General features: G+C 38.8%; 7 protein-coding genes across 10 annotated transcripts; 4 read left to right on the plus strand and 3 right to left on the minus strand.

Moving 5' to 3' along the window:
- Positions 1 to 734: 734 nt before the first annotated feature.
- Positions 735 to 8,083, minus strand: LOC109600918 (tudor domain-containing protein 7A). 3 transcript variants are annotated; one of them, XM_020017102.2, is made up of 12 exons: positions 7,859 to 8,083; positions 5,682 to 5,778; positions 5,425 to 5,623; positions 4,437 to 5,091; positions 4,044 to 4,382; positions 3,575 to 3,739; positions 3,268 to 3,519; positions 2,990 to 3,107; positions 2,807 to 2,928; positions 2,370 to 2,747; positions 1,642 to 2,314; positions 735 to 1,582 (listed from the first exon to the last, which is right to left on the minus strand). In XM_020017102.2, exons 2-12 carry the CDS (start codon positions 5,767 to 5,769, stop codon positions 1,353 to 1,355), a joined length of 3,219 nt encoding a protein of 1,072 aa, XP_019872661.2. In that variant the 5' UTR covers positions 5,770 to 5,778; positions 7,859 to 8,083; the 3' UTR covers positions 735 to 1,352. The 3 variants fall into 3 exon arrangements, with proteins under 3 accessions (XP_019872661.2, XP_049824609.1, XP_019872662.2); XM_049968652.1 differs by having other exon boundaries at positions 3,575 to 3,730; positions 7,859 to 8,082; XM_020017103.2 differs by lacking the exon at positions 7,859 to 8,083 and adding an exon at positions 6,072 to 6,142.
- An 851-nt stretch (positions 8,084 to 8,934) lies between these two features.
- LOC109600916 (ubiquitin recognition factor in ER-associated degradation protein 1) lies at positions 8,935 to 14,386 on the plus strand. Of its 2 annotated transcripts, none has more exons than XM_020017097.2 (5): positions 8,935 to 9,216; positions 13,251 to 13,368; positions 13,423 to 13,577; positions 13,635 to 13,907; positions 13,960 to 14,386. In XM_020017097.2, the coding sequence occupies exons 1-5, from the start codon at positions 9,172 to 9,174 to the stop codon at positions 14,302 to 14,304; spliced, it is 936 nt and encodes a 311-aa protein (XP_019872656.1). In that variant the 5' UTR covers positions 8,935 to 9,171; the 3' UTR covers positions 14,305 to 14,386. The 2 variants fall into 2 exon arrangements, with proteins under 2 accessions (XP_019872656.1, XP_049825026.1); XM_049969069.1 differs by lacking the exon at positions 8,935 to 9,216 and adding an exon at positions 13,074 to 13,194.
- LOC109600915 (protein unc-45 homolog B) lies at positions 9,786 to 12,981 on the minus strand. The gene is made up of 3 exons (XM_020017096.2): positions 12,070 to 12,981; positions 11,590 to 12,008; positions 9,786 to 11,530 (listed from the first exon to the last, which is right to left on the minus strand). The coding sequence occupies exons 1-3, from the start codon at positions 12,839 to 12,841 to the stop codon at positions 9,929 to 9,931; spliced, it is 2,793 nt and encodes a 930-aa protein (XP_019872655.1). The 5' UTR covers positions 12,842 to 12,981; the 3' UTR covers positions 9,786 to 9,928.
- A 32-nt stretch (positions 14,387 to 14,418) lies between the features above and the next one.
- Positions 14,419 to 15,925, minus strand: LOC109600917 (26S proteasome non-ATPase regulatory subunit 13). The gene is made up of 5 exons (XM_020017098.2): positions 15,768 to 15,925; positions 15,596 to 15,709; positions 14,899 to 15,529; positions 14,700 to 14,840; positions 14,419 to 14,645 (listed from the first exon to the last, which is right to left on the minus strand). Exons 1-5 carry the CDS (start codon positions 15,884 to 15,886, stop codon positions 14,490 to 14,492), a joined length of 1,161 nt encoding a protein of 386 aa, XP_019872657.2. The 5' UTR covers positions 15,887 to 15,925; the 3' UTR covers positions 14,419 to 14,489.
- A 352-nt stretch (positions 15,926 to 16,277) lies between these two features.
- On the plus strand, positions 16,278 to 18,373 carry LOC109600900 (cytoplasmic dynein 1 light intermediate chain 2). The gene is made up of 4 exons (XM_020017082.2): positions 16,278 to 16,557; positions 16,617 to 16,988; positions 17,044 to 17,610; positions 17,669 to 18,373. The coding sequence occupies exons 1-4, from the start codon at positions 16,350 to 16,352 to the stop codon at positions 17,968 to 17,970; spliced, it is 1,449 nt and encodes a 482-aa protein (XP_019872641.1). The 5' UTR covers positions 16,278 to 16,349; the 3' UTR covers positions 17,971 to 18,373.
- A 270-nt stretch (positions 18,374 to 18,643) lies between these two features.
- LOC109600904 (uncharacterized) lies at positions 18,644 to 19,712 on the plus strand. The gene is made up of 5 exons (XM_020017086.2): positions 18,644 to 18,799; positions 18,860 to 19,058; positions 19,114 to 19,299; positions 19,358 to 19,503; positions 19,553 to 19,712. The coding sequence occupies exons 1-5, from the start codon at positions 18,778 to 18,780 to the stop codon at positions 19,687 to 19,689; spliced, it is 690 nt and encodes a 229-aa protein (XP_019872645.2). The 5' UTR covers positions 18,644 to 18,777; the 3' UTR covers positions 19,690 to 19,712.
- Positions 19,713 to 20,287: 575 nt separating this feature from the next.
- Positions 20,288 to 21,559, plus strand: LOC109600894 (testicular acid phosphatase homolog). The gene is made up of 3 exons (XM_020017075.2): positions 20,288 to 20,415; positions 20,469 to 20,567; positions 20,620 to 21,559. Exons 1-3 carry the CDS (start codon positions 20,341 to 20,343, stop codon positions 21,508 to 21,510), a joined length of 1,065 nt encoding a protein of 354 aa, XP_019872634.1. The 5' UTR covers positions 20,288 to 20,340; the 3' UTR covers positions 21,511 to 21,559.
- Positions 21,560 to 21,846: the final 287 nt, after the last annotated feature.

Raw genomic sequence — 21,846 nt, forward strand, 5'->3', positions numbered from 1 at the left:
ACTGCCGTAGTCAAGTTGTTGTCTAACGTCAGCTTTGTTATTATATTTGACGGTTGTTTTGGGACGACAGTCGTTGGCGGTTGCGTCACAAATCGCGATTTTATTTCTTATTTGATGGCTGATGAGCGTTTTGCGGGGTCGTTGATTGAAATTAATGTTTATGAACACGAGAATGCGGCTGAGAGTTTCTTTGTTGTGGTTGCGTCAGATCAGCTGTTTCCGGTTTGGCTACCTCCTTTGTTTTTGTCGTACGAACGAAAATAATAAAATGTAAATAAACAATATTGCACAACGTTTGATAATTTAAATAAAACGTGACCATCTTTTGTTAGAAATGATTTGTTTTATCTGGTGTTTATATAGATTATTTTCTGGGTGCTTTAAAAAATGTGACTATAGGCGAATTTATTAAATATCTAATTGAACAATTGAATTGAATTAATGTTTTTTACAATAACTGTTTCTTGTTATGAAAAATGCCTAATATTTAATTTATGTATAAATTATTTTGATTTAGGTACAAAATGAATAATTGTAGAAAATACCTAAATAAAATATAAACTATTCTTTGTATATTACAGATCTCAATTTAAAAAAAAATCTCAAACATCATTAAAAATGTAGTTAAAACTTAAAATTTCTGGGAAAATTGAAAGATTTATGGATAAGAATAATATTAATTCTATTATGAAAATATGGGGGAAATGTTTAGGGTTATGAATAAAACAAATGCACAGTTTTCAACACATATAATATAAAATATGGAAATAACATAACATGAAATTGGTAAATATAAAATAAATTTTCTATAACGTATTTGATACAAAAATAATAATTAGACAAAAGTTAAACATAACAACATTAATATTAACTTTTTAGAAATAATTTACTCAATTTCATTATCAAAAATATAGTGTGAAAAATTGAATTTATTATTATGAAAGTATCAAAATTTTGTCACATTTTAGGTCGAAATTTTTTTTTTGGTTTACTAAATAAATCACTCGAACATTGTTCAACGCTTATATAATATAAAATATGGAAATAATATAACATCAAATTGATAATACACAAATTAAATAAATCTTCCATAAAACATATGAACACAAAAATATAATTAGACAAAAGTTAATCATAAACATTGATAGTAATTCTTTATAAATACTTTACTAAGAATGTCTTATTATTGTTATCGCAGTCAAAAGCCGCAAAAGTCTTCAAACTCAATAAATAAACGGCTCAAATTCCGGAACACAAACAATAATGTTATTGTCTTGTGCATAAATATTTGACCCGGAATCGGCCAAAGTCAACAACTATATTAAAAACATATAGCTTATTATGTAAGAAAATTAAACTTGTGACACATCGATTGCGATATTCTTTGAAACCAAGTCTTTGGCTATGTAGATATCATCAGTGCCAGAAGTATCAATCAATATCAATTCTAATACAATATCTTGATAATACAGCTCGTCCTTCTCTATATCCTTAAGTACCGAGTACAGACGTTGCTTGTCCACTCGTTTCTTGAAGTAATCACAGTCTTCCACTGTCCATTTGTCTTGTTTTGGCTTCACACCTGAAAAAATTCAAAATAAAATTGGCTCATATTGGGCAATAGAAATGTTTGAGATGTACCAGCTAGTTTGGCCTTTAGTGCCTGGAACGGAAGCTCCAAAAACTCCCTGTCCAACGGTATCAACTGACTGACGGTCAAATTGGAGTAGTACCCAAAGTCACAGTAGAAAACCGATATTGAACCCTTGTGTATGACCTTCATGACGCTGGTCCTGTACCAGTGGCCGTCCTCGTGCTTCGACGCGTAAATCTCGCCGGGCACTATATCCTCGGTCTGCAGCGGACTGTACAGTACGTCCTTGTACCTGGCCTGCAGCTTGGTCATGAGCGTCTGCAGCTGTTCCTGCGTGTCCAACGGCTGCACGAAGAAGTTCCAGGGGTTGACGGCGAACGAGACACGCACCTTGAAATAGCAGCCCTTGTCGGGCAATGGAGGACGGGGCAGGGTGCCGCCGCTGGGCACGGTCTTGCCCACGCCGGCGAACGTAGTGATCTTGCGTTTCACCTTGTTATTGTTATTGTTCTCTTCCCCTTGTTGACACGCGAAGTGGATGTCGATCGAACGGTTGACGCAGAAGAGCAGATCCTCGTCGCTGCGCTTGAACATTTCGACGATTGGCACGTCCTCTTCGTCGTGTCTCAGCACTTTGACCAGTATCGGTTGCTTGGAGGTCAACATTTTGCCGGCCAAGTCCACGAAGTTGACGGGCACGATGTCCAGGGCCATTTTTACCTGTAACCAACCACGGCTTAATATTTCGTTAATCTTTCGGTAATAATAGTGTTACCTTAACGGCTTGTGCCGGATACTGGCTGAGAACGTCGCTGAGCTTGTCGAGCGGATACATGGTCACCTTGGAAACGTCGATCACTTCCGCGTTGCCCTTGTCGATGAAATAGATCTGGGCGTATGTGCCCTGGGGCGCCCAATCGATGACTTTAACCCTGTGCCAGTTGGGACCAGACGGCTCCTGGATCAGGAACAGACGATCCTTGCAGTTTTGTTTGTTGATAGGCTCCAGCATGTGACGCGGCGGTTTCTGTGCGATCTGCTTCTGGAGCGTCGATAGCAGGCTCTGCAGGTATTCGTAACCACGCGAGTGAATCTGCACGTAGATGTCGCCGTTTGATTCCAAATTCGTTACATAAACGTTGTTTATTAAATCCTGAAAATGGAAAGTGTTATCTATTAATTAGTAAATAAAAAATTTTAAGGTATAATTACTTTGGACAAACTGGGGGAAGCAGATTCGATGGTCAAGGATGGAATAAGAATTTGGTTGATTGAGTTGCCAGTTTCCAAATCGTACATGTACACTGGTGTGCTCAAGTCGTCAATATTTTCGTCTGTAAATAGATTCGTCGTTAATTCATATTTATGTTTTTTTTTAAGTTGGGTAAATTTTACCAGTTACATCAGCAGCCAGTTCAATAAGAACTTGTTTGGACATGATGCTTTGGAGAATTTCTGAATTGATGGAGGCCTCGTATAGTTCTTCTAAACCAGCTAGACGACATACGAAAGCCTACAAAATATTGAAAATGTCTAATGATTAAATTCCTAACATATTATCTATAATTAATTGAAATTTTATAGAAAAATTAACACTTGAAATTGAGGTGTTACTTTTATTTACATAAATTTATATATTTTTTAATAATATATTTTTAATAATTTGAGTTTACCTGTGCTTGACATATGGCAAATTCCCTTTTTAACTGATACAAACAGTCGGTGGTCAATATGCTTTCGTCACCGTAATCAATGAAGAAACAACTGACACCGTCATCGCCGATGTCCACCGCCCTAATGCGGTACCACTCACCGTCGTGTAACGCCACATAGTACCGCCCCACGTTTACGTTGGTTACATGCAACGTATTGCCGAATTTGGAGTAATACGACTGCATCATCAACGACATATCGTTGTATCTTTCCTATAACAAATCCAATGAATCGAATTCCCAATTGTCACAGTCATTCAATACGTACAAACTCTGGGGTGTCACATTGTCTGCACCAAATCTCGTTGGCCGAAACGACGTAGGTGATTTGGGCAGTGAGTCGTTCCTCCTCGGAGAACTGGACGGTGTTGGAGGGCACGGAAACGTCGGAAATGGTCATGGACGCGTCCCACTTTTGTCCCTTCTGCAATACCTGATCGGTTATCCGGCCGTTCGTGCGTTCATGAAGCGATGGGATGATATTGACAGTGCGGGAGGAAAGCAAAAACGACAATCTGTTAGTCCAACCCAACGTACCACACAAGAAAGCCAATGGTTTAAAGGTTATGTGAGCACATTTATACATAGTTAAAGCATGAGTTATGGGTTAAAACCTAAATAAATGATAATTATAATTATAAATAAAAGGATGAAAATCTTAAAACAAGCAAATAATTATTTATTAGTTGCTAAATCTGCCCAATAACACCCAAGAGTTTTAGGTCATCTGGACTTACGTCTCCTGGCTTGCAGTGTCTGAGCACACAGTTGTCGCCGCACTTCTCCAGCTGAATGCATGGACTACTGTCGATGACCTTGAGCCAATCGCTCGGCAACATTTCGTCGTACTTATCGGAGTAGTCGAGCTCCAGTTGCCACGCCCATATGCCGTGCTGATGCTTCTCCAACATGGGCGGCACCCGTTCCAGTATGTCCATGTAGTTGGACTGGAGCAGGGAACGGCGTTTCGAGTATTTCGGTATGAGATCGGTGAGGGCCTTGTCGGCGCAGAAACGTTCGGCCTCCGCCTGCGACTTGAACTCCTCTGGGTAGGTGTAGTACGAGGACTTTCCGACCTGTTTGACAACGAATTAGGTGGACACGTCACACATACGAAATGCGTTGTATACCTGTATTTTGCAGGTGAAAAAACGCTGCGCCAATTTCTTGGCCTGCACCTCCCTGAAGGAGACGTCGACTTGACCGAGGCCGGCATGTTGTTCGGCGAAACGTCTCAGGTCGGCGCACGGGTCGTCGGTGCGCTTGAACTGCGCCTCCGCCGGCTTGTCGGCAGTCGGACTGCCGATGCCGCTGTCCGTGTCGACGGTCATTTGCGACATCTTCTTGTTGAGACGTCGCTTGACGCTGGTGAGCGACGAGCACGATTCGGGCGTGGGTGTCAAGTCCCACACTATCGGACTGTGTTTTGGACGTGGCGTGGCGCCGTTTTGAGATGATGGAGGGGGCGGTGTCGTCGGTGACGGCGCCTGGTTCAGGACCAGCGGTTCCGGTCGTTTCTTTTGCAGCCTGCTCTGCATGCTTTCGCCGTGGTGGTTCTGGTTGTGCTGTTGTTGTTGCTGTGGCTGGTATTGCTGCTGCTGAGGGTGCTGTTGCTGCAGCACTTGACGTTGCGGCCGGTTCACGAACTGGTTGTGGGAAACGGCCGCGAGACGCGGCGAATTCTCAATGTTAGTCTTGAACCGGTTGTTGGGGCGCCAGCGGTTCATCTTTGGCGGCTGCTGGTTTCTGTTGTTGGACTGGTTGAAACGCACCACCTTCCTGGCACTGTAAAATCGAAATATTTTTTCTAAACATTGCTACAATATTGCAACTAATTTGAAAAAAAAAAAAAAATATGAAGATAATTTGCAATTTCGTAAAATAATTAAAAAAATAATGTTTTAAATATAAAAATTATCAACTATCAACCACAAAGATTAAAAAATTTTGGAAGAAAATTAATAATTTCACATTTTAAAGACGAAATTTGAAATTTTCGAAGAAAAATGTTGAAAAACATAAAAAATCAACAATAAAAATTTGTAAATTTGTAAGAAAAATGTAAATTTTATTAAAACCAATTAATAAAATTTGAAATTTTGTAACTGTGGTACTTACACAGGTTTTTTGGAGGTTTTCTGGCGATTGACCATCTCCTGGATGTGCAAGGATTTACCACTCACTTCCGCCTCGACGTAAAACTCATTGCCGGCATTTATAAGTCGCAGTGACGGTTCAGATTGTATGAACTCGTCCAGTCTTTTGAAACCTAATTTTACATAAGGAATGTGATCGCCACACAACATCCTGTAATCTCCTACGAAAGCAATTAATTAATAACAATTAAACAAGGCCCAAATTATAATTGTAGTTACTGTTGAGCTGCTGGAGTGTCATCTTGGACTTGTTGGAGATCAAACATCCCCTTATCATTGTGACCACATCGCCACGTAACTTTTCCATCGTGGAAAACTGTAAAGACATCAAAAGAAATTAATGATACGCACACAATTTAGTTATTGTAACCGAGTCACCGCATTGTTTATTAAATTACTCATAGATAAGATTGCTGTTAGTAATAAAACTTGCATAGTTTATACAAGAAGTCGAACATGGTTCAAGGTTGCAAACCAATTAATCAACAATTAATTAAATCGACGGCGAAACCCGGACAGAGAAAAATCGAAAGCGTCGCACGGATGCAACGACATCCACATCCTGTTTTCTCAAAATCGCAATTACTATCTTGTGTCGACCGGACTTACATCGATAAACGCCAACCTCTGCACCGACTGCAATTCGAAACTGAAACGTTTTCGAAACGCTTGAACGAAAACAAGACAAACCTCGGGTACTGTCACCCACTTTGAACCTTAATAACTGTCAACTTGAGTACTTGAGGACGTTCTCGATCGATAAACAATCCCGATGGACGTTCAGATTTAAAACAGATGTTTGTTTTTATTTAATGTGGTGGTGAAATGGCACAAAATTTAAGATCAAACATTTTGTAAGATATTTCATATATGAATAAATTAGATTTTACAATATAGAATACTCTTAATATTTAGAATTTAAAATATTTCACTTCTTGTGGGAAGAAAGAAACTTTTTACTTTAGAGAAAAGGGAATTAATCAATATGAACGATCAAGGACTAAATATTGCAAACGTTATTGTAAATAAAATATGAATTAATTAGGTCACACAATATCAGTGCGTCTAATAGAACAATAAGACGTCGACACAATGAACAAAACTTATGAAAGATGTAATGGAACCGTTTGCCAACAATAATTTACCAATTACATTTACTTTTATGCATGATAATGATACGAAACATGAATCCAAAGTTGTTCAAGGTTGATTAAAAGATAAAAATGTCCAGATTCTTGATTGGTCAGCGTGAAGCCAGCATCTAAATACAACTGAAAACTTAATTGAATGATGGCTGAAAGAATATAGTGTAATTATTTTAAACAAAATATAAATTATTTTGAATGTATTTCCTAAATAGTATTTGACAGTAATGTCTAATGTATTTCTCTGGCCACCACTGTATTTTATGGCCTCCGCATCAAAAGAAAGGACTGGTTATTTCGGTTATATAAATTTCGTGATGCTACGTCGTGTAATTACATAAAAACGTCCGGTTCTTTCTTGCGAAACAGATTTCTAATTAATCTCGAGATGTGAAAGTAAAAGTTGATTTTTGGAGCAGTTTACGCACAAAATGTCTTTCGCAGAAACGACGGGGAGATCATAAAAAATCTGGTTTGTTACTTACTATTATGTTAATTTTACCATGAACTGGTTCAAATTGGATTTTAAGCTGTGAAATGGCAAGGAAAAGAGGGGTATCCCCGGAATCTAGACTACTGTATAATTATGGAAAAAGTTTACACACACAACACTGGAGATTTCAAATACTTACAAATAAGTGTTTTCTTTTTGACATTATTATTTATCTATTGACATCTATCAATTTATTGACATAGCCCACCACTTCGGCGGGGTGGCAACAATACCGTTTCCACGGCTGGGACATAATGTCAAACAAGAAATCTACCTGCACAACAATTTTGGAGGGAAACCCTCGAGTAAAAACCAAATGGAATCCAAAGTCACAGTTACACAATTAATAAAACTGACACGGTTAAGATACGAAACATTGACCCGCACTGAATCATACGGTTTTAAATTGGCATCCGCGACACGCGCCAGATCTGCATACCGCTAAAAAACGTTTTCGCATTGCACCCGTCCAATTTAACAGGTGTTACCTTCGGAACGGTGTACATATATATTTGTTTTTTGTTTTGGCAAACGTGCATGTGCAACGACTATTAATACACCGGGCACCGGCAACTACCGAGACCGTCTCTGTGCTAACGTCGTCGCGTCGACCCGTACGACGAACAACAATTCGTTTAACTGTACAATGTAGGAGAAAAAAACGCATTCCAATAACCTACATAGGAAGAACTGTCAAAATTTACTTGTAATTGGATGTTTTCGCTTAAGGCGGATTGATTCGAGGTTGTTGGGCTTACCTACGGGTGTCGGCCGATTCGAGCTCTCTGTGCGCTTGTATTTCGTCAAGAATCACATAAAATTAACAGTCCAATTGCTGGGTTCAACACGGTTTTTCTTGAGGTGCACCACGTCCGTTCGAAATGGATGCCACTGTGGCTGTGGCGCCGTGGACGCATTGGTCGTGCTCACTTTGATGTGCCACTGACGTTTTTGTATGTGATTGTTTTTTTTTTTGTTGGGGATTTTTGTTGTAATTTTAATAATTCAACTTAATATTTATGTTTATAACGTTAATAATTAGGCTCTTTTAAACCAAATAAACCAATATAGAGTTTGATAAATTGTTTTAATTAATTTTGTTTGTTAATTTTGTCTTCTCTATAAAATTTATATGTTGATAAAATATTGCAAAAGTTTGGGATAAACATTGCTAAAATACAAATAATTGTAAAAATGTTACTCTCGTATAATTTTTATTATTTAACTTAAGTTTGTTGATTTGTATTTAATTTAATTTCTTTTAGCTTTATTGTATTTATGTGGAGGTGCTTTAGAAACTTTCGAGAATGTTGTGGCTAATTTAAAATTAACAACACTTTAAAATCGTTTTAAAGCTTCACGAATTGTTAAATTTTTTAATAAGTATTGAGAATAGTTCTAAAAAGTTGCTATTAAAAAAATGGGAATAAAATTTACATGTAAAATAAAAAAAAATTAATAAAGCCTATGATTATCAATTTTCCCACAAACTAAAGTTTTACCAAACATAGTCTTGTTTAATATGTGTTACATAACAGAGTTTTATGCTTAATTTGTTTTATTAAATAAAAATAAATATTATTTTAAATATTTTCGTGCGGCGCCTTACACACCTAACAAATAAATAAAAATCAAGTGGGCTATGGAAAAGCACTTTAATATTTCAAAACGTTTATTCTTAATTTTGGCAAAATTTTTAATTTGTTTAAACCAGGATGGTGATAATTAATTTTACTATAACGTTCCGTTACTGGACCACTTTGGCGAAAACATTTTAAAAAAACTAGCAAAAAATAAATTCATGTTTAAACCATAAACGACAATTTTATAACCTCCAATTTTTGTACACAAAAAAACTTTGCGTTGTTTGTTTAAATGAATTTTGAACAGTTTTTTTAGTTGCAAAATTATTTCGGGTTGTGAGCCACCGGCCCCTCGGCTGGTAAATCAGTTCTCTAACGCAGCCAGTCGAAAAGTTGAATCTTGAAAGTTGCTGGAAAGTTTCGCACTGACTTGCAAAGTTAAATCGGTCGATTGCAAAAGTGTGCGGAGTCTAAATTAAGACGGCACGATGTCTAGGAGGCCACGCAGGATATTACCACCGCGCCATGACGACGTAAGTGCTAAGAATCTGTGATTTTAACACTGAAATTAATTTTTTTATTCATTGTCTAATAATGTATCAATTATAATTGTTCTAAATTATTAGAATATTTGCACAATGAGTAAAGCGTTGATTTTAACACTTATGTAAGGTTATTCATCATTGTTTAAGTGTTCGAGCTTTGTTTAGAAACTTGATAAGGCTTTATAATTGAATGTTTAAGTTGTGATTATTTTGTTTATTACAGTTTTGTCTACTTGCATACAATTTTATTTTGTTCTTTGTTCAGTTTTTTCAATAAATTTGCCCCTTACAATATTAAATTTCAATTTAATCTGAATTATTTAAAGATGAAGTAGACAGTGTTTATGTGTAATAATTTTTATCTTCTTAATAAATATTTAAATTATGACGAATGTTGATGAGTTTTTATTCTTGATGATGACAAATATTGCAATATACTTATCAAATTATTATTATATAATTTCATTAATAAATAATCCCTTACTTACTGCCTCAAATGATGAACAAAAATAATGTAACTAATGTATTAAAAAAACAATAAATTTACACTTATAGTTTAATATATTCTCGATTCAATTTACTTTGCTTCAAGTACAAAAAGGCACTGTTAAATATAATACTTTTAAACTTAACTAGGCAATAAATATTTGTATACATTATAAAAAATTAGTTTAAGTACAAAATAGAAACAACAAGTAAATCAATCGTCATTAGTTGAAGTGCCTGGTGGCCTCTGAATGACGCCCCAATTTTCAGCCTCTTGCAATGCGTCCTGGGCCACCTCCACGATCTGTTTCTGACCCGGGTCCGTCAGTTTCGTTAACGCCATCAATATTTCCATTATGTCAGTCTCCATCAGTTTCTCTGTGCATTCTTTCGAGTGTTTGATGATGTTGAATACGATACAAACGCCCCTGAACTGCACACTGGTAACGGGATTCGCCAGCAAACAGTGGGCAGTGTCCAGCCAATTTTTCGACTCGAAAACCTTTTCGCAACATTTACCCGAGGAGCCGGTCAATATGGCCAACATTCCCGACGCTGCCATTTGCGTGTCTTTGTCCTCGTCCAGGCACAGGCCCACGATGAACTTGACACGGTCGTTCTCGCCTTCGAACATCGCCACCGCGTCCTCGGACATGCACATGTTGCACATGGCTTGCACGGCCGCCCTGCACAAGTACTCGTGGTCCTCGTACATGTAAAACTCGATTTTGCTGAAGCCACCCTCTTTTAATATCCTCTGGCGGGCGCTCTCGCTCATCTGCGCCAGGTTGCACAGAGCCATCAAGGCCTCGAAGTTCTCTAGAGCCGGGCAATCTTGTTTTAACAGGGAGAGAAGTGGACGGACCACCTCGAGGGCTCGTTGCCCCGGGAAGGCAATCTCCGGGTTCATGGTAATGCCGATCCTTGCCAACGCCTGCGAGGCCTGTCGTTTACCCTTGTCTGTACCTTTTAAGGCGAAATTTATTAGGACTTTTACGCCTCCTTGCTGCACCACCCGACCTCTCAACTCGTGCTCACTGCACAACGAGTTGAACACCCTGGACATCAGTTCTTTGCTGTTGTCGCTTTCAGTTTTGGACAGCGCCACCAAGGCTGTCGTGACGTTCTCCTCCCCCAAGGCGATGATGCGTTTCTGCACGAAATCGGGGTCGTCCAGCTCGTGCTCTTCGGGAATGTGTTGCTTGGCGAACTTGGCCAGCTCGAGCATTTCGGGCAGCACCTCCTGTTTTTCGTAGGCATTACATAAGTTGACCAGAGTGGTGACGACGCCAAATAACACGGATTGGTCTCCGGTTTTGGCGAGTTCGATGAGGGACCTGAGTGCCGGCTTGTCTTCGATCAGCTTCTCTTTAACTTCGGCGTCCAGGGTTAAGTAGCTGAGGCCTTCAGCCGCCCACTTTCTGATGTCAGTGTCTTTGCCTGGATGCAACAGGAACCGCCTGCATGCCTCTGCCAATTTTAAGGTAGAGCCCTCGGCGAACGGTTTGACGGAGGCGTCGCTGCCTCCCGAGGCCCCCAGTTTGCACAGACCCACTAAAGCCCTGACTCTTATGTTGTCGTTTTTGCTCTTGTACAATTTTTTCAATATTTCCACCCCTTGCGTTATTATAGCCTTGGCTTTGTCGGCTTTGCTGGCGGCCGAAATTATGCATTCAATGGAGACTTTCTGTTGGAGTTCGTCGTCAGTGTTGGCCATCACCAGGATCATTTCAATCACGCCCTCCTTGCCAATTACTGCGTTTCCCACATCTACTGGACCCCTTAACAAGGATGTAATCGCCACAGTTACACGCACCTAAATTAAAACGACAATTTAAATATTTTCTAATTGTTCTAACAATGTGTCCTTGTTACCTTGGATTCAATATCCGGAGTTAAGAGCTTCTCTTTGATGAAATCTTCGATTTTCGACATGAAGTTCTCCCTGGCTTGATCATAGTACATGTTCTCGTAAATCCTCGACAAACAAACAGCCGCAATCGTCCTAGTGGATGGCGTAATATTCATGGCACTTTCGTAACGATACTCCTCCAGTTCGCTGGCGCATTCCATTAGTCGTTTCACCCCGCCGATTTCTATCAAGTGTTCGGCCCAGTTTAAGGCCGTATAGTGGATGTTTTTCATCAACAATTCGATGATTGCGTCACGTGCCAAGCCGCTTATTGCAGGGTTGTTCACTGAGTAAACTAAACAAGATAGTAAAGTATCTAAAGTTTTTTTGTTGGCGTCGATTAATTCCTGCTTTGGACGAGTGTCTGGCTTATTCTCCATGCCTGAAACAAGTTTAAATTATCAATTAATATGAAATGGTTTAATATTATTGATTGTACTTACCAGAAAATGTGTTTAGAATAGTTTGCATGCACCATTGCGCCGCGTTTACTCGTTTCTCGTCTTTTGAGTCAAGTATTTCTAGGAACCAAGGTATTCCTACTTCATTGAGTACCTTTTTGGCCTTGTCAATGTTGTGCTTGCATAACTCCCCAATAATTCTAACACCTGTTACATAAATTTCTTGGTTTTTCTCCACTTTTAACAATCGTTTAATTTCCTGCACTATTGGTAGTTTAACCATTAGATCACTTCCTGCATTTTCCCTGCTTAATACCAGTAAATTGTTGATGGCAGCCTCACGTTTTTCCCTGTCAGCTGTCAAGTCAAATGCTAATTTCGTCATACTTTCGATTTTATTGCTTGTTTTTGCCTGCTCTACCATCCTCTCCTGCACAATTTTGTGCAGGCGTTCCAGCACAGGTTGTATGGCTTTGTTCGTGGGGTCATCTTTGAATATCTGTGTCGCGTCCCTGTATGCCTCTTCATAGCGTTTCAAACCCTCCAAAGCCTGACACCGTCGAAACAGCCCCTTGGGGTCGTTGGGTGTGATCTCCAGACTCTTATCACAGTCCTCCAAAGCCTCTTCATGTCTGTTCAGTTTCAGGTAAGCGGCCGCCCGGTTTTTCAAATAAATGGCTAACTCCTTGGTCTCGGTCGCCGTTAAGTTGATGGCTTTGGTGTACAGTTTGACGGCCTCGTTCCATTTGCCGGCTTTGAAGGCCTCGTTGCCTTCCTCCTTGCATTTGCTCGCCTCGTCGGTTGTGTTGCACATCGTTTACAGGTTAAGTCACGTTTCACCTTGTTGACTGATCCCACGGGACATTTATAACTTCTCCGAATGGTTTCTGGAACGTTCCCGAGCTGGAAATTCGAGCGTTTCTATAAAAAGATTGTTTATTTTTGGACACTTTGGCATTTACAATATTTTCGAGGTGTTCGACCTACCCACTTGTCGAAAATTTGAACTACCGTCTAACTCCGAGTAGTCTAAACATATCAAATCTGACAGATCATCTTCTGTCAACAATAATAAAGTATTTACCAAACATATTTACAATCAGTTTTTTACACTAAAGTCACCCCTGTAAGTCACCGTTCAACAATTAAAAACTAGTTGGCAAAATGGTGCGTTTGTCGATCGGCGACTGTCACTAAAAAATGACTTGATGAGAAATTTTCAGTTTCAGTTCGGCTTCATGTTCCCGGACCTGCCGCGGCCCTTCAATGTCACCTACAAGTGCTATTCGATTGCCATGTTACCGGGCAACGAAAGAGTGGACGTCGAGCGCGGCGGAAAAAGTGAGTGAATTGTGGGCAGTCCTGTTGCCATTTGTAATTGGTTGTATTTTGTAGTTATTATGCCTCCGTCTGCCTTGGACCAGCTCACCAGGTTGAACATTAACTATCCAATGCTCTTTAAATTGGTCAACAAGAACACGAACCGCGTCACGCATTGTGGTGTGTTGGAATTTGTTGCTGATGAAGGAAAGATATATTTACCCCTGTGGGTAAGGATTTTAATATTAAATGACTAATTATGTAATTTATTGTATATTTATTTTTAGATGATGCACAATATGGTTTTGGAGGAAGGAGATTTGGTCCAAATGGAAAATGTGTCGCTTCCAGTTGGAACATTCTCAAAGTTCCAACCATTGTCACCCGATTTTTTGGACATTACAAACCCTAAAGCTGTCTTAGAGAACTGCTTAAGATCCTTTGCTTGTTTAACAACTGGAGATGTAATAGCAGTAAAATACAACCAAAAAGTTTATGAGTTGTGTGTCAAAGAAACTAAACCAGGCGATGCTATTAGCATTATTGAATGCGACATGAATGTAAGCACATTTTAATATTTCTAATGCTCATTTTATAATACACATTATACAGGTAGAATTTGAAGCACCAGTTGGATACAAAGAACCTGAACAATTAAAGAAAGAAGATGAAGAAATGTCCGTGGATCCCTCAGATTTGATGCCAGAACCCTCAGGTTTTGTGGCGTTTAGAGGCGCGGGCAATCGACTGGACGGCAAGAAACGAAAAGATTCTACGTCGGACGAAAAAACCGTACAAAAACCAAAATATGTACGTGGCATTCCCGATTACGATTGGGAAATTGGCACACTGAGGTTCATGAGGAAGAGCACGAAACCGACGAACAAGGAGAGCAATGAAGGCATCGATTTTAAGGCATTCAGCGGCAACGGCTTCAGTTTGAAAGGTAGAAAGTAATTGGGCTGTGATTTTTTTTGCCGTTTATTTTTAGTGGTTTTGTTTTATTGGATTTTAATAAATATTTATTTATTAATGTAAATATCTGTTTTATTTAGTAAGACAAAATGAAGGTCTCCCTAAATGAAATTTATTATTAAATAATTACAAAAAAAGAAATTAATATGAATTTATCGTGTTAATCCTTAAAGTGTAAGTATTTCACTGGCTTTCTCCTCCAGCAGTTTCTCCATTGAGTTGACATGTTTGCACCATTCGTTCAAGGTACCAACCATAACTGTAATTTGAGACCTATCTAATACTCTGGGCTGAACCCAAGTCATGTTAACGGTGTTTGCGACCTAAAAACAAACTTATAAGTTCACAATTATAAAAGAAAGTAATAGGGAAACTACCTGATCAATTGCTCCTTTAACTAAACCCTGTGACAAAGCTTTCATGACCAGCAATTCGATTTCGTTTATTGGAAGTTTAGTTTCTCGTGCAATTTCAGCAAATGTTAACTGCCTATTGTGTGACGGACGCTTGAAAGTCATCTACAATCAATAAATTAATCAGTAGTAGCCATTTAAAACATACAAATTGATAACTTACCTCCATGAGACAAAGTAGAGATATCTTTTGCCTCAGGAACAATTCTTGAGCCCCCAAATCAGCAATGCTTGACCACTGTGGTTTCATCTGTTCAAACTTGTTGATGTTGCCAGAATTGAAAGCAAACAAGAGTTCAACCAGCCAGGCATTTTCAGTCAACTTCAGCGAGTCCAAGACAGGATGAGCCAACAGTTCACCCAAATTGTACACGCCTTCGCCAAGCAACGCCGCCAGTCCCAAGAAAAAGGCGTGCTGCACCTTCACTTCATCAGTTAAGGTGTCTAAGTCAATGCAACCTAAGTATCTCAGTGCTGTTCTGTAGTATTGTGCGTGGTCTCCTTGTATTCTGTAATATTGAGACGCTAGCAGGTAAAATCGGCCGTGCACTGCGGTTACACCGTCTGCGTTGTCTAAAGTTGCTTCTACTTCTTCAATAATCTTTTTCGTCGCCTCCAAATCATTCAGTTTTTCCAAATGGATTTGGCCGGCCAACACTTTACACAAGTTTTGGGCATCTGGGTTGATTTTCACTTTGGGCTCAGTCTTTTCCAAAAAGGCTATGGCCTCTTTGGGCTGTTTTATTTGTTCCGTCACGATAGCCACGATTTCCACCAGGGACAGCGGGTTGATCCTGTTGGACACGACAATAACATCTTAGTTGAGTGCGTTAAGGTTAGGTTTCGAAACGATGACTTACTTGTTTTCAAAGGTCTGGATGAAATTGTTGTACAACTGCAACAGATTGTCGCCCTTTTTGAACTCAGGTTTCTTGATGAAAACCAGCAGTTTCAGCGTCAACTGATGCCACAACCTAAGAACGAAACAAACAATGAAACCGGCCTGAAAACGTTGAAATTTCCGTAGCAAACCTTTTGTTGTGCAGCTCCTCGAGTTCCGCCCATTCCGCCGCCAAATCTTTGGGGCTCTCCTTTTGTTTTTTCGCCAGATAATCAGTCACGTTCGGTTGTTGCACTGTTGCGGCCGCCATTTCTATGCGATGACAATAATTTTTCGGTTTTTGACGTTTCTATCAATCACGGACCAACAACTAGCAGATGATCGGACTATATTTTGGATGTGTCAAAGTATATATAGAGGGCGCCACCATTGAGACGCATGTAAAAGTATACGTGGGTGATGGGTCGACATACACGAAATAATTGATCGAGTTGATGTTCTTGCTTATTGTTCTTTGACACAAAAGTTTTCTCCAAGAAAACTAGAATTTTATTAGTTTTTTCCTAAATCAGAAAGGAATATTATAAACGATTGTAATTGTTACAAATTAAATTAATACTTTGTTGTAAAATTTATTTATTTAATTGTAGTTTATAGTTTGAACCAAAAAACACAAACAATGTACCAACATAACAAACCGATTGTGATCTGTCAAGTGATTCAGACCGTCGGGAAATAATCAAAACGTCAACTGTGATTTTCCAATAAGAAAAATGGTCTTGCTTGACACTAGTTCGCCGGAAGAACAACCGAAACCGGACGACGGCAAAGTGAACTTGTGGTCGCAGATCCTGAAGGATGTGCAGAAAAATGCGAACCCGAAACTGTCGCCCCACAAACAGATACTCGTTTTGGGTGACAACGAGTCCGGCAAGACGACGATGGTGGCCAAGTTGCAGGGAATAGAGAACTCTAGCAAAGGTACTTGTATATACATTCTCCGGTTGAATAAAATTTCGTTTTGTTTCGTTGTCTGTTAGGTTCCGGTTTGGAATACGGTTTCATAGAGGTTCGAGACGACTATCGCGACGATCAGACGCGTCTCAGTGTTTGGGTGTTGGACGGCGATCCGGCCCACACTCATTTATTGAAGTTTGCGTTGAACGAAGACAAGTTCAAGGACACTTTGGTGATCTTGACTGTGTCCATGACAACACCTTGGGGTATTTTGGAGCAGCTACAGCACTGGTCCTCCGTACTTGCCGACCATTTGGACGGCCTGAAACTGGATGTGGACTTAAGGCAGAGCAAAAGGCAGAACTTGATTAAGCAGTGGCTGGATTATGTGGAGCCGGGAGATGAGTTGGATCCATCAAGTCCCATGAAGAGGAGCTCAAGAAATCTCGGAGATGGTATTACTCACATTAATTGGTAGAAAGTGGTAGTAACAATTCCAATATATTTTAGGTGAGGAAGACGATTTTTCGGGCACGCCTCTGCCTGAGGGAACGTTGACCAACAATTTAGGATTAGATATTGTTGTGGTGGTGACCAAAACCGACTACATTCAAACGTTGGAGAAGGAGCACGACTATCGTGATGAGCACTTGGACTTCATGCAACAGTGGATACGTCGTTTTTGTCTGCAACACGGCGCCGCCCTGTTCTACACCAGCGCTAAGGAAGACAAGAACTGCGATCTGTTGTACAAGTACTTGACGCATCGCATCTACGGTTTCCCGTTCCACACGCCAGCACTGGTGGTGGAGAAGGACGCTGTCTTCATACCATCTGGCTGGGACAACATGAAGAAAATTGCCATTTTGTATGAGAACATGCAGACCTGCAAGCCTGACGACTATTATAGGGATATAATAGCTCAGCCAGCCACCAAAAAAACTGTGGGCAAAGAGACGGAAGTGTTGGCCGAAGACGAGCAGGCGTTTTTGATGCGGCTGCAGCAGATCTCCTTTGGAAGCGGGCCCCAACCCGCCCGTATGGGTGAGAGTCCAATCAGAACTCCTCCAATCCCAGGTGGGACATCTTCACGTCATCCAACCACAGTGAGACTCACAAGTATTATTGTTTCTAGGCATTCAAGGCACCCCAAAACGTTTGGATGGTTCGAAGGTGGTCTCGTCGCCGGGTACCGAAGGAGTTTTGGCCAACTTCTTCAACTCTCTGCTGCACAAGAAGACCGGCAGCCCGTCCATGTCCAGTTCGAAGCTATCAGGGAACGAATCTTTGGTGGATAAGAGTGCAATGAGGTCCGACGCAGCTGCGGAGTTGGACAGGTTGTCGAGGGGGGCGAAGAAACCGCCGCCACCTGCCGCCAACGTTTCGAATGCGAGCGCCAACAGTTCGGGCGTCGACTTTAACGCGTCTGATTGTTAATTAATTGCCTCGTTAGGTCGTAATGATTATTAATAAATTATTAAATTATTTCTCTCAGATTCATATTGATGAGGTTAATAGTGATGATATTCACCAATTGAAAAGTTTACTTAACTTTTAGGCTAAAAGTTAAATAAATTTTTTGATTACTATATAATAGTAATATATTAACCATAGCTAAATATTAAAAAAATTTTTTAATTGGTTGTCCACGGTTTTTTGTATCAAGCTTTTCAGTACTAAAATTATGCTTTCAATTGGTTGCACCAGTACTAAAATAACATCTCTGTGATAAGTTTTAAATGTACTAATTTTTTGTTACTTTTTACTTTATTTCTCAACATTATATATAAAGGAATTATAAAACCATTAATAATTGAATAAAAGTTTTTCTACAAAAGTACCTTCTTCGTTTCACATATGAAGAAGCGATTGAGTTCAGTTGTGTTTATTGAGATATGTTTTAATTGCTAAATGAACTCGTATTTTTATAAACTAAAAAGCAAATTTAAATAATGAAAATTTTTCAAATTTTGTTAACAGCGCCATCTATTTGTGTAAAAGTTAACTCGTATGTACAACAAGAATCGTGACTAAAGGAATCTTTAATATTATTTGTTTATATTCAAACAATTTACATTAATTTAAGTTTATCAGTTGCTTAATTTATAAAAAATTAACAACCAAAATATAATAAAATAAATACCTTAATATAATAATTATTGAATAAAAAATTTAACCTCAAATTACCCAACAACAACAACAGCAACGTAAATTTACCTTTACGCTACATTTTAATCAATTAAGATGGAAAAACAATATTTAACACGTAAAAACTAAATACTAAAAGCATTTAGTAGCACATTTAATTTTTGTTTCATCATTTCAGCCTATGTGTACCAAGAATTGCCAGCAAAAATTATCTCAAGCAGAGTCAAGGGTGAAATATTCATGAAACAGTTCCTACAAAACCACGTACCCTCACATGACATACGAACCGTGGCCAAAAACTGGAGGTTCTTACTCGAAAAACATCAAATCGCCAAAAAACCTAAACGCAAGCAACTGAAGAAGACCTTCCTGACACGGTGAAAATTAGAAATAAATAATTAAACTTTAGGTTTGTAATTGATTTGATTTTAGTGCTGAAAAAGTGGACTTAAACCTGTTGAAGTTGCCAAAAGAAGGGTGGAATTATAACAAGCTTGAACCCATTAGGCAGATGTGGAAAGAGTACATGATTGACAACTTGGAGTTGATCAATAAGGAGAAAGAAGTCTCTATGAAAAGAGTCCCAAAGTGTGACGACTCAGAATGGCCAAACTTTAGGTTAAATTAATAAATTTGTTGCTGTTTTTATGTGTATATTCAACGAATTGTTTTTCAGCACAATATTATCTAAGTCAGAATTGGTTGGAGCTGAAACGACGGTAGTCAGATCTAAAATACCGACGCAGGTCGGTTTATCAGGCACGATTGTACTTGAAACTAAGCAAACACTACAAATTGTGACGCCGAAAAATCAATTAAAAAGTATGTTAATGCTTCATTTTAACAATGTGATGTTATATTTATTTTTTAGTTATTGTTAAGGACAGCTCCGTCTTTGAAATCATTTTGGGAGATATTAAATTAACAATTTTTGGAAAACACATCACGACCAGGCCGAGTGAGAAAAGCGTGAAGAAGATTAAAACTTTCATGTATCCTGATTTGTGATTTTATTAAACTTGTTTATAAGATTGTGCGTTTCTTTGTATTATTATAATTGTTTGTTATCGATTTTATTTGATAATTTTGTATTAATTTGGTTGGTTAATTTTTGTTACCATGAAATTTACACATGTCTTGGATGTAGATCAATTTAGAAGATTAGATTTTGCAATGTCAGGACGACTGATCGATATTTCCTGATTTAGAGTAAACAATGTCTACATCACTGATTAATTTGATAAGTTTATATAATACAAATAAATTAACATATCAATTGTTGGTCAAGGTGAAGACTTTTTTGTTGGGAGAACCTTAGGAACAATAAATAAAATCAACATAATGATCTTGACAATTTGGATTACTCAAAATTGGTAGTTTTGTGGCTTATTTAATTAAATGCCAGACTTTAGATCTTGCAAATTTGGGTGCTTCCTGATATTCAAGCATATTAGTAGTAGTAGTAGATTTTTTTATTTATAATCTTGATTAACTATTAATATACTCACCCCTATCAATCAATTGATTCTATTAAAGTGTCAATTTTAAATATAAAAGATAATCTTTTCACGTAGTGTAATCAATTGATCACATATGTGATAACACGGACTATTTAACCGGAAACTGAAGCAATGATTTTAACATTCGTGTTCGACAAAAATGAAGTCTATAATCTTCTCGTTGGTTTGTTGTTTTGCCTGCATTGCTGGCCAGGAACTAATTTCCGTCGCGCTGGTACGTAACGTAATTGTTGTTTTTAATTAATTTCGTACACCATTTGCTCATAGGTTTACAGACATGGAGACAGGACACCCTCAGACTTCTACGAAAACGACCCCTACTCGAATATAACTTTGTGGCCTGAGGGAATAGAACAACTAACTAACGTAAGCCTTACAACTCATAAAACTTAAAAAAAATGACGAATTAATATTACAGGAGGGCAAAATGCGCCAGTACAACTTGGGACAATGGCTGAGAAACAGATACTCCAAGTGGCTGCCAGAAAAGTACAACCCAAAGGATATTCTGGTGATGAGCGACGACGTGGATCGTACGATCATGTCAGCACTTGCTAATCTGGCAGGTTTGTACCCGCCCCAAAATGACCAGAAGTGGTCCGACTTAAACTGGATGCCCATTCCAATTCACAATCGTCCCACCATTGAGGATTCCGTCATCGCTTTGGACAAACCTTGTGACAAATACGACAAATTGTTCAAAAAATTATTGAAGAACGACCACTTTCAACAGGTGGACGAAGATTACAAGGAAATCTACGAATATTTAACCGAGAACTCGGGAACCAAGACGAAAACTTTGAAGAAGGCGAAGAAGCTGTACACGACGTTGGCCATTGAGGCGCAGAGGAACATAACTCTTCCGGCTTGGACCCAACAGGTGTTCCCAGAACCTTTAAAAACGATGACCGGTTTAAGCCTTCAAAGTTACGTCTATACAGACAAATTGATTCGTTTGAGAATCGGGCCATTCTACCACGAACTTATTGGTAACTTTAGAAAGGCTACTGAGGGTGTAACGAAGGTCAAAATGTGGCAGTTTTCGGGCCACGAGAAGAACGTGGTCGCCGTTTTGGCAGGTTTGAAGGCTTTGAAGCCACACGTTCCCCAATTCGCAAGTACCGTTATCTTTGAGTTGAAGAGGAACAACGGGGAGTATTATATAGAGGTTTATTACAAGCATGGGGATGAATTGGAGAGGATTCAAGTTGGTGGGTGCGACTTGGAGTGTCCGTTTGATGATTTTGTTCAAGTCATGGAAGAGGTCACAATTGATCCTTCGACTTGGGACAAAGAATGTGCAGATTAGTCTTGTCTGTTTCATGTTCTCAAATTAAGAATAAAACACTATTTATGTATTATGTATTTTTTATTAACATATAAGTTTTGATTGGTGGGTTTGTAACTTAAATATGGGATAATTAAATCCAGGACTTCAACCAGACCTTCCTGCCACTCCAATCTAGAAGTACTACTTCTGATATATCATCCTGATAAACTATATATCCGTAACCATCAATTTATTCGAGTTTTAACCAATTAAATAGATAAGCATAATTATTAAAGATAATTTTTATATACAATATTACTAGAAACGCTCAAAACTAAAAAAACCCATCCACTTGTCTGTAGCAAAAAGCATCTT

Source organism: Aethina tumida, chromosome 6 (genome assembly GCF_024364675.1).
Source record: "Aethina tumida isolate Nest 87 chromosome 6, icAetTumi1.1, whole genome shotgun sequence".
NCBI classification, from domain to species: Eukaryota; Metazoa; Arthropoda; class Insecta; order Coleoptera; family Nitidulidae; genus Aethina; species Aethina tumida.

Excerpts from the sequence above, each read along its gene's own strand:
- LOC109600918 (XM_020017102.2), bottom strand. The coding sequence starts at position 5,769 with ATGGAAAAGTTACGTGGCGATGTGGTCACAATGATAAGGGGATGTTTG. Across the intron at positions 3,108-3,267 it reads TTGCCATATGTCAAGCACAG|GCTTTCGTATGTCGTCTAGC; the intron begins GTAAACTCAAAT and ends AATATTTTGTAG. Across the intron at positions 2,748-2,806 it reads CTTCCCCCAGTTTGTCCAAA|GATTTAATAAACAACGTTTA; the intron begins GTAATTATACCT and ends TTCCATTTTCAG.
- LOC109600916 (XM_020017097.2), top strand. The coding sequence starts at position 9,172 with ATGTCTAGGAGGCCACGCAGGATATTACCACCGCGCCATGACGAC. Across the intron at positions 9,217-13,250 it reads TACCACCGCGCCATGACGAC|TTTCAGTTCGGCTTCATGTT; the intron begins GTAAGTGCTAAG and ends AGAAATTTTCAG. Across the intron at positions 13,369-13,422 it reads CGTCGAGCGCGGCGGAAAAA|TTATTATGCCTCCGTCTGCC; the intron begins GTGAGTGAATTG and ends TGTATTTTGTAG.
- LOC109600915 (XM_020017096.2), bottom strand. The coding sequence starts at position 12,841 with ATGTGCAACACAACCGACGAGGCGAGCAAATGCAAGGAGGAAGGCAAC. Across the intron at positions 12,009-12,069 it reads TATTCTAAACACATTTTCTG|GCATGGAGAATAAGCCAGAC; the intron begins GTAAGTACAATC and ends AACTTGTTTCAG. Across the intron at positions 11,531-11,589 it reads CTCCGGATATTGAATCCAAG|GTGCGTGTAACTGTGGCGAT; the intron begins GTAACAAGGACA and ends GTTTTAATTTAG.
- LOC109600917 (XM_020017098.2), bottom strand. The coding sequence starts at position 15,886 with ATGGCGGCCGCAACAGTGCAACAACCGAACGTGACTGATTATCTGGCG. Across the intron at positions 15,530-15,595 it reads ATCCAGACCTTTGAAAACAA|GATCAACCCGCTGTCCCTGG; the intron begins GTAAGTCATCGT and ends CGTGTCCAACAG. Across the intron at positions 14,841-14,898 it reads CTCTACTTTGTCTCATGGAG|ATGACTTTCAAGCGTCCGTC; the intron begins GTAAGTTATCAA and ends TATTGATTGTAG.
- LOC109600900 (XM_020017082.2), top strand. The coding sequence starts at position 16,350 with ATGGTCTTGCTTGACACTAGTTCGCCGGAAGAACAACCGAAACCGGAC. Across the intron at positions 16,558-16,616 it reads AATAGAGAACTCTAGCAAAG|GTTCCGGTTTGGAATACGGT; the intron begins GTACTTGTATAT and ends GTTGTCTGTTAG. Across the intron at positions 17,611-17,668 it reads CAGAACTCCTCCAATCCCAG|GCATTCAAGGCACCCCAAAA; the intron begins GTGGGACATCTT and ends TATTGTTTCTAG.
- LOC109600904 (XM_020017086.2), top strand. The coding sequence starts at position 18,778 with ATGGAAAAACAATATTTAACAC. Across the intron at positions 18,800-18,859 it reads GGAAAAACAATATTTAACAC|CCTATGTGTACCAAGAATTG; the intron begins GTAAAAACTAAA and ends TCATCATTTCAG. Across the intron at positions 19,059-19,113 it reads AAGAAGACCTTCCTGACACG|TGCTGAAAAAGTGGACTTAA; the intron begins GTGAAAATTAGA and ends ATTTGATTTTAG.
- LOC109600894 (XM_020017075.2), top strand. The coding sequence starts at position 20,341 with ATGAAGTCTATAATCTTCTCGTTGGTTTGTTGTTTTGCCTGCATTGCT. Across the intron at positions 20,416-20,468 it reads AACTAATTTCCGTCGCGCTG|GTTTACAGACATGGAGACAG; the intron begins GTACGTAACGTA and ends ATTTGCTCATAG. Across the intron at positions 20,568-20,619 it reads GAATAGAACAACTAACTAAC|GAGGGCAAAATGCGCCAGTA; the intron begins GTAAGCCTTACA and ends TTAATATTACAG.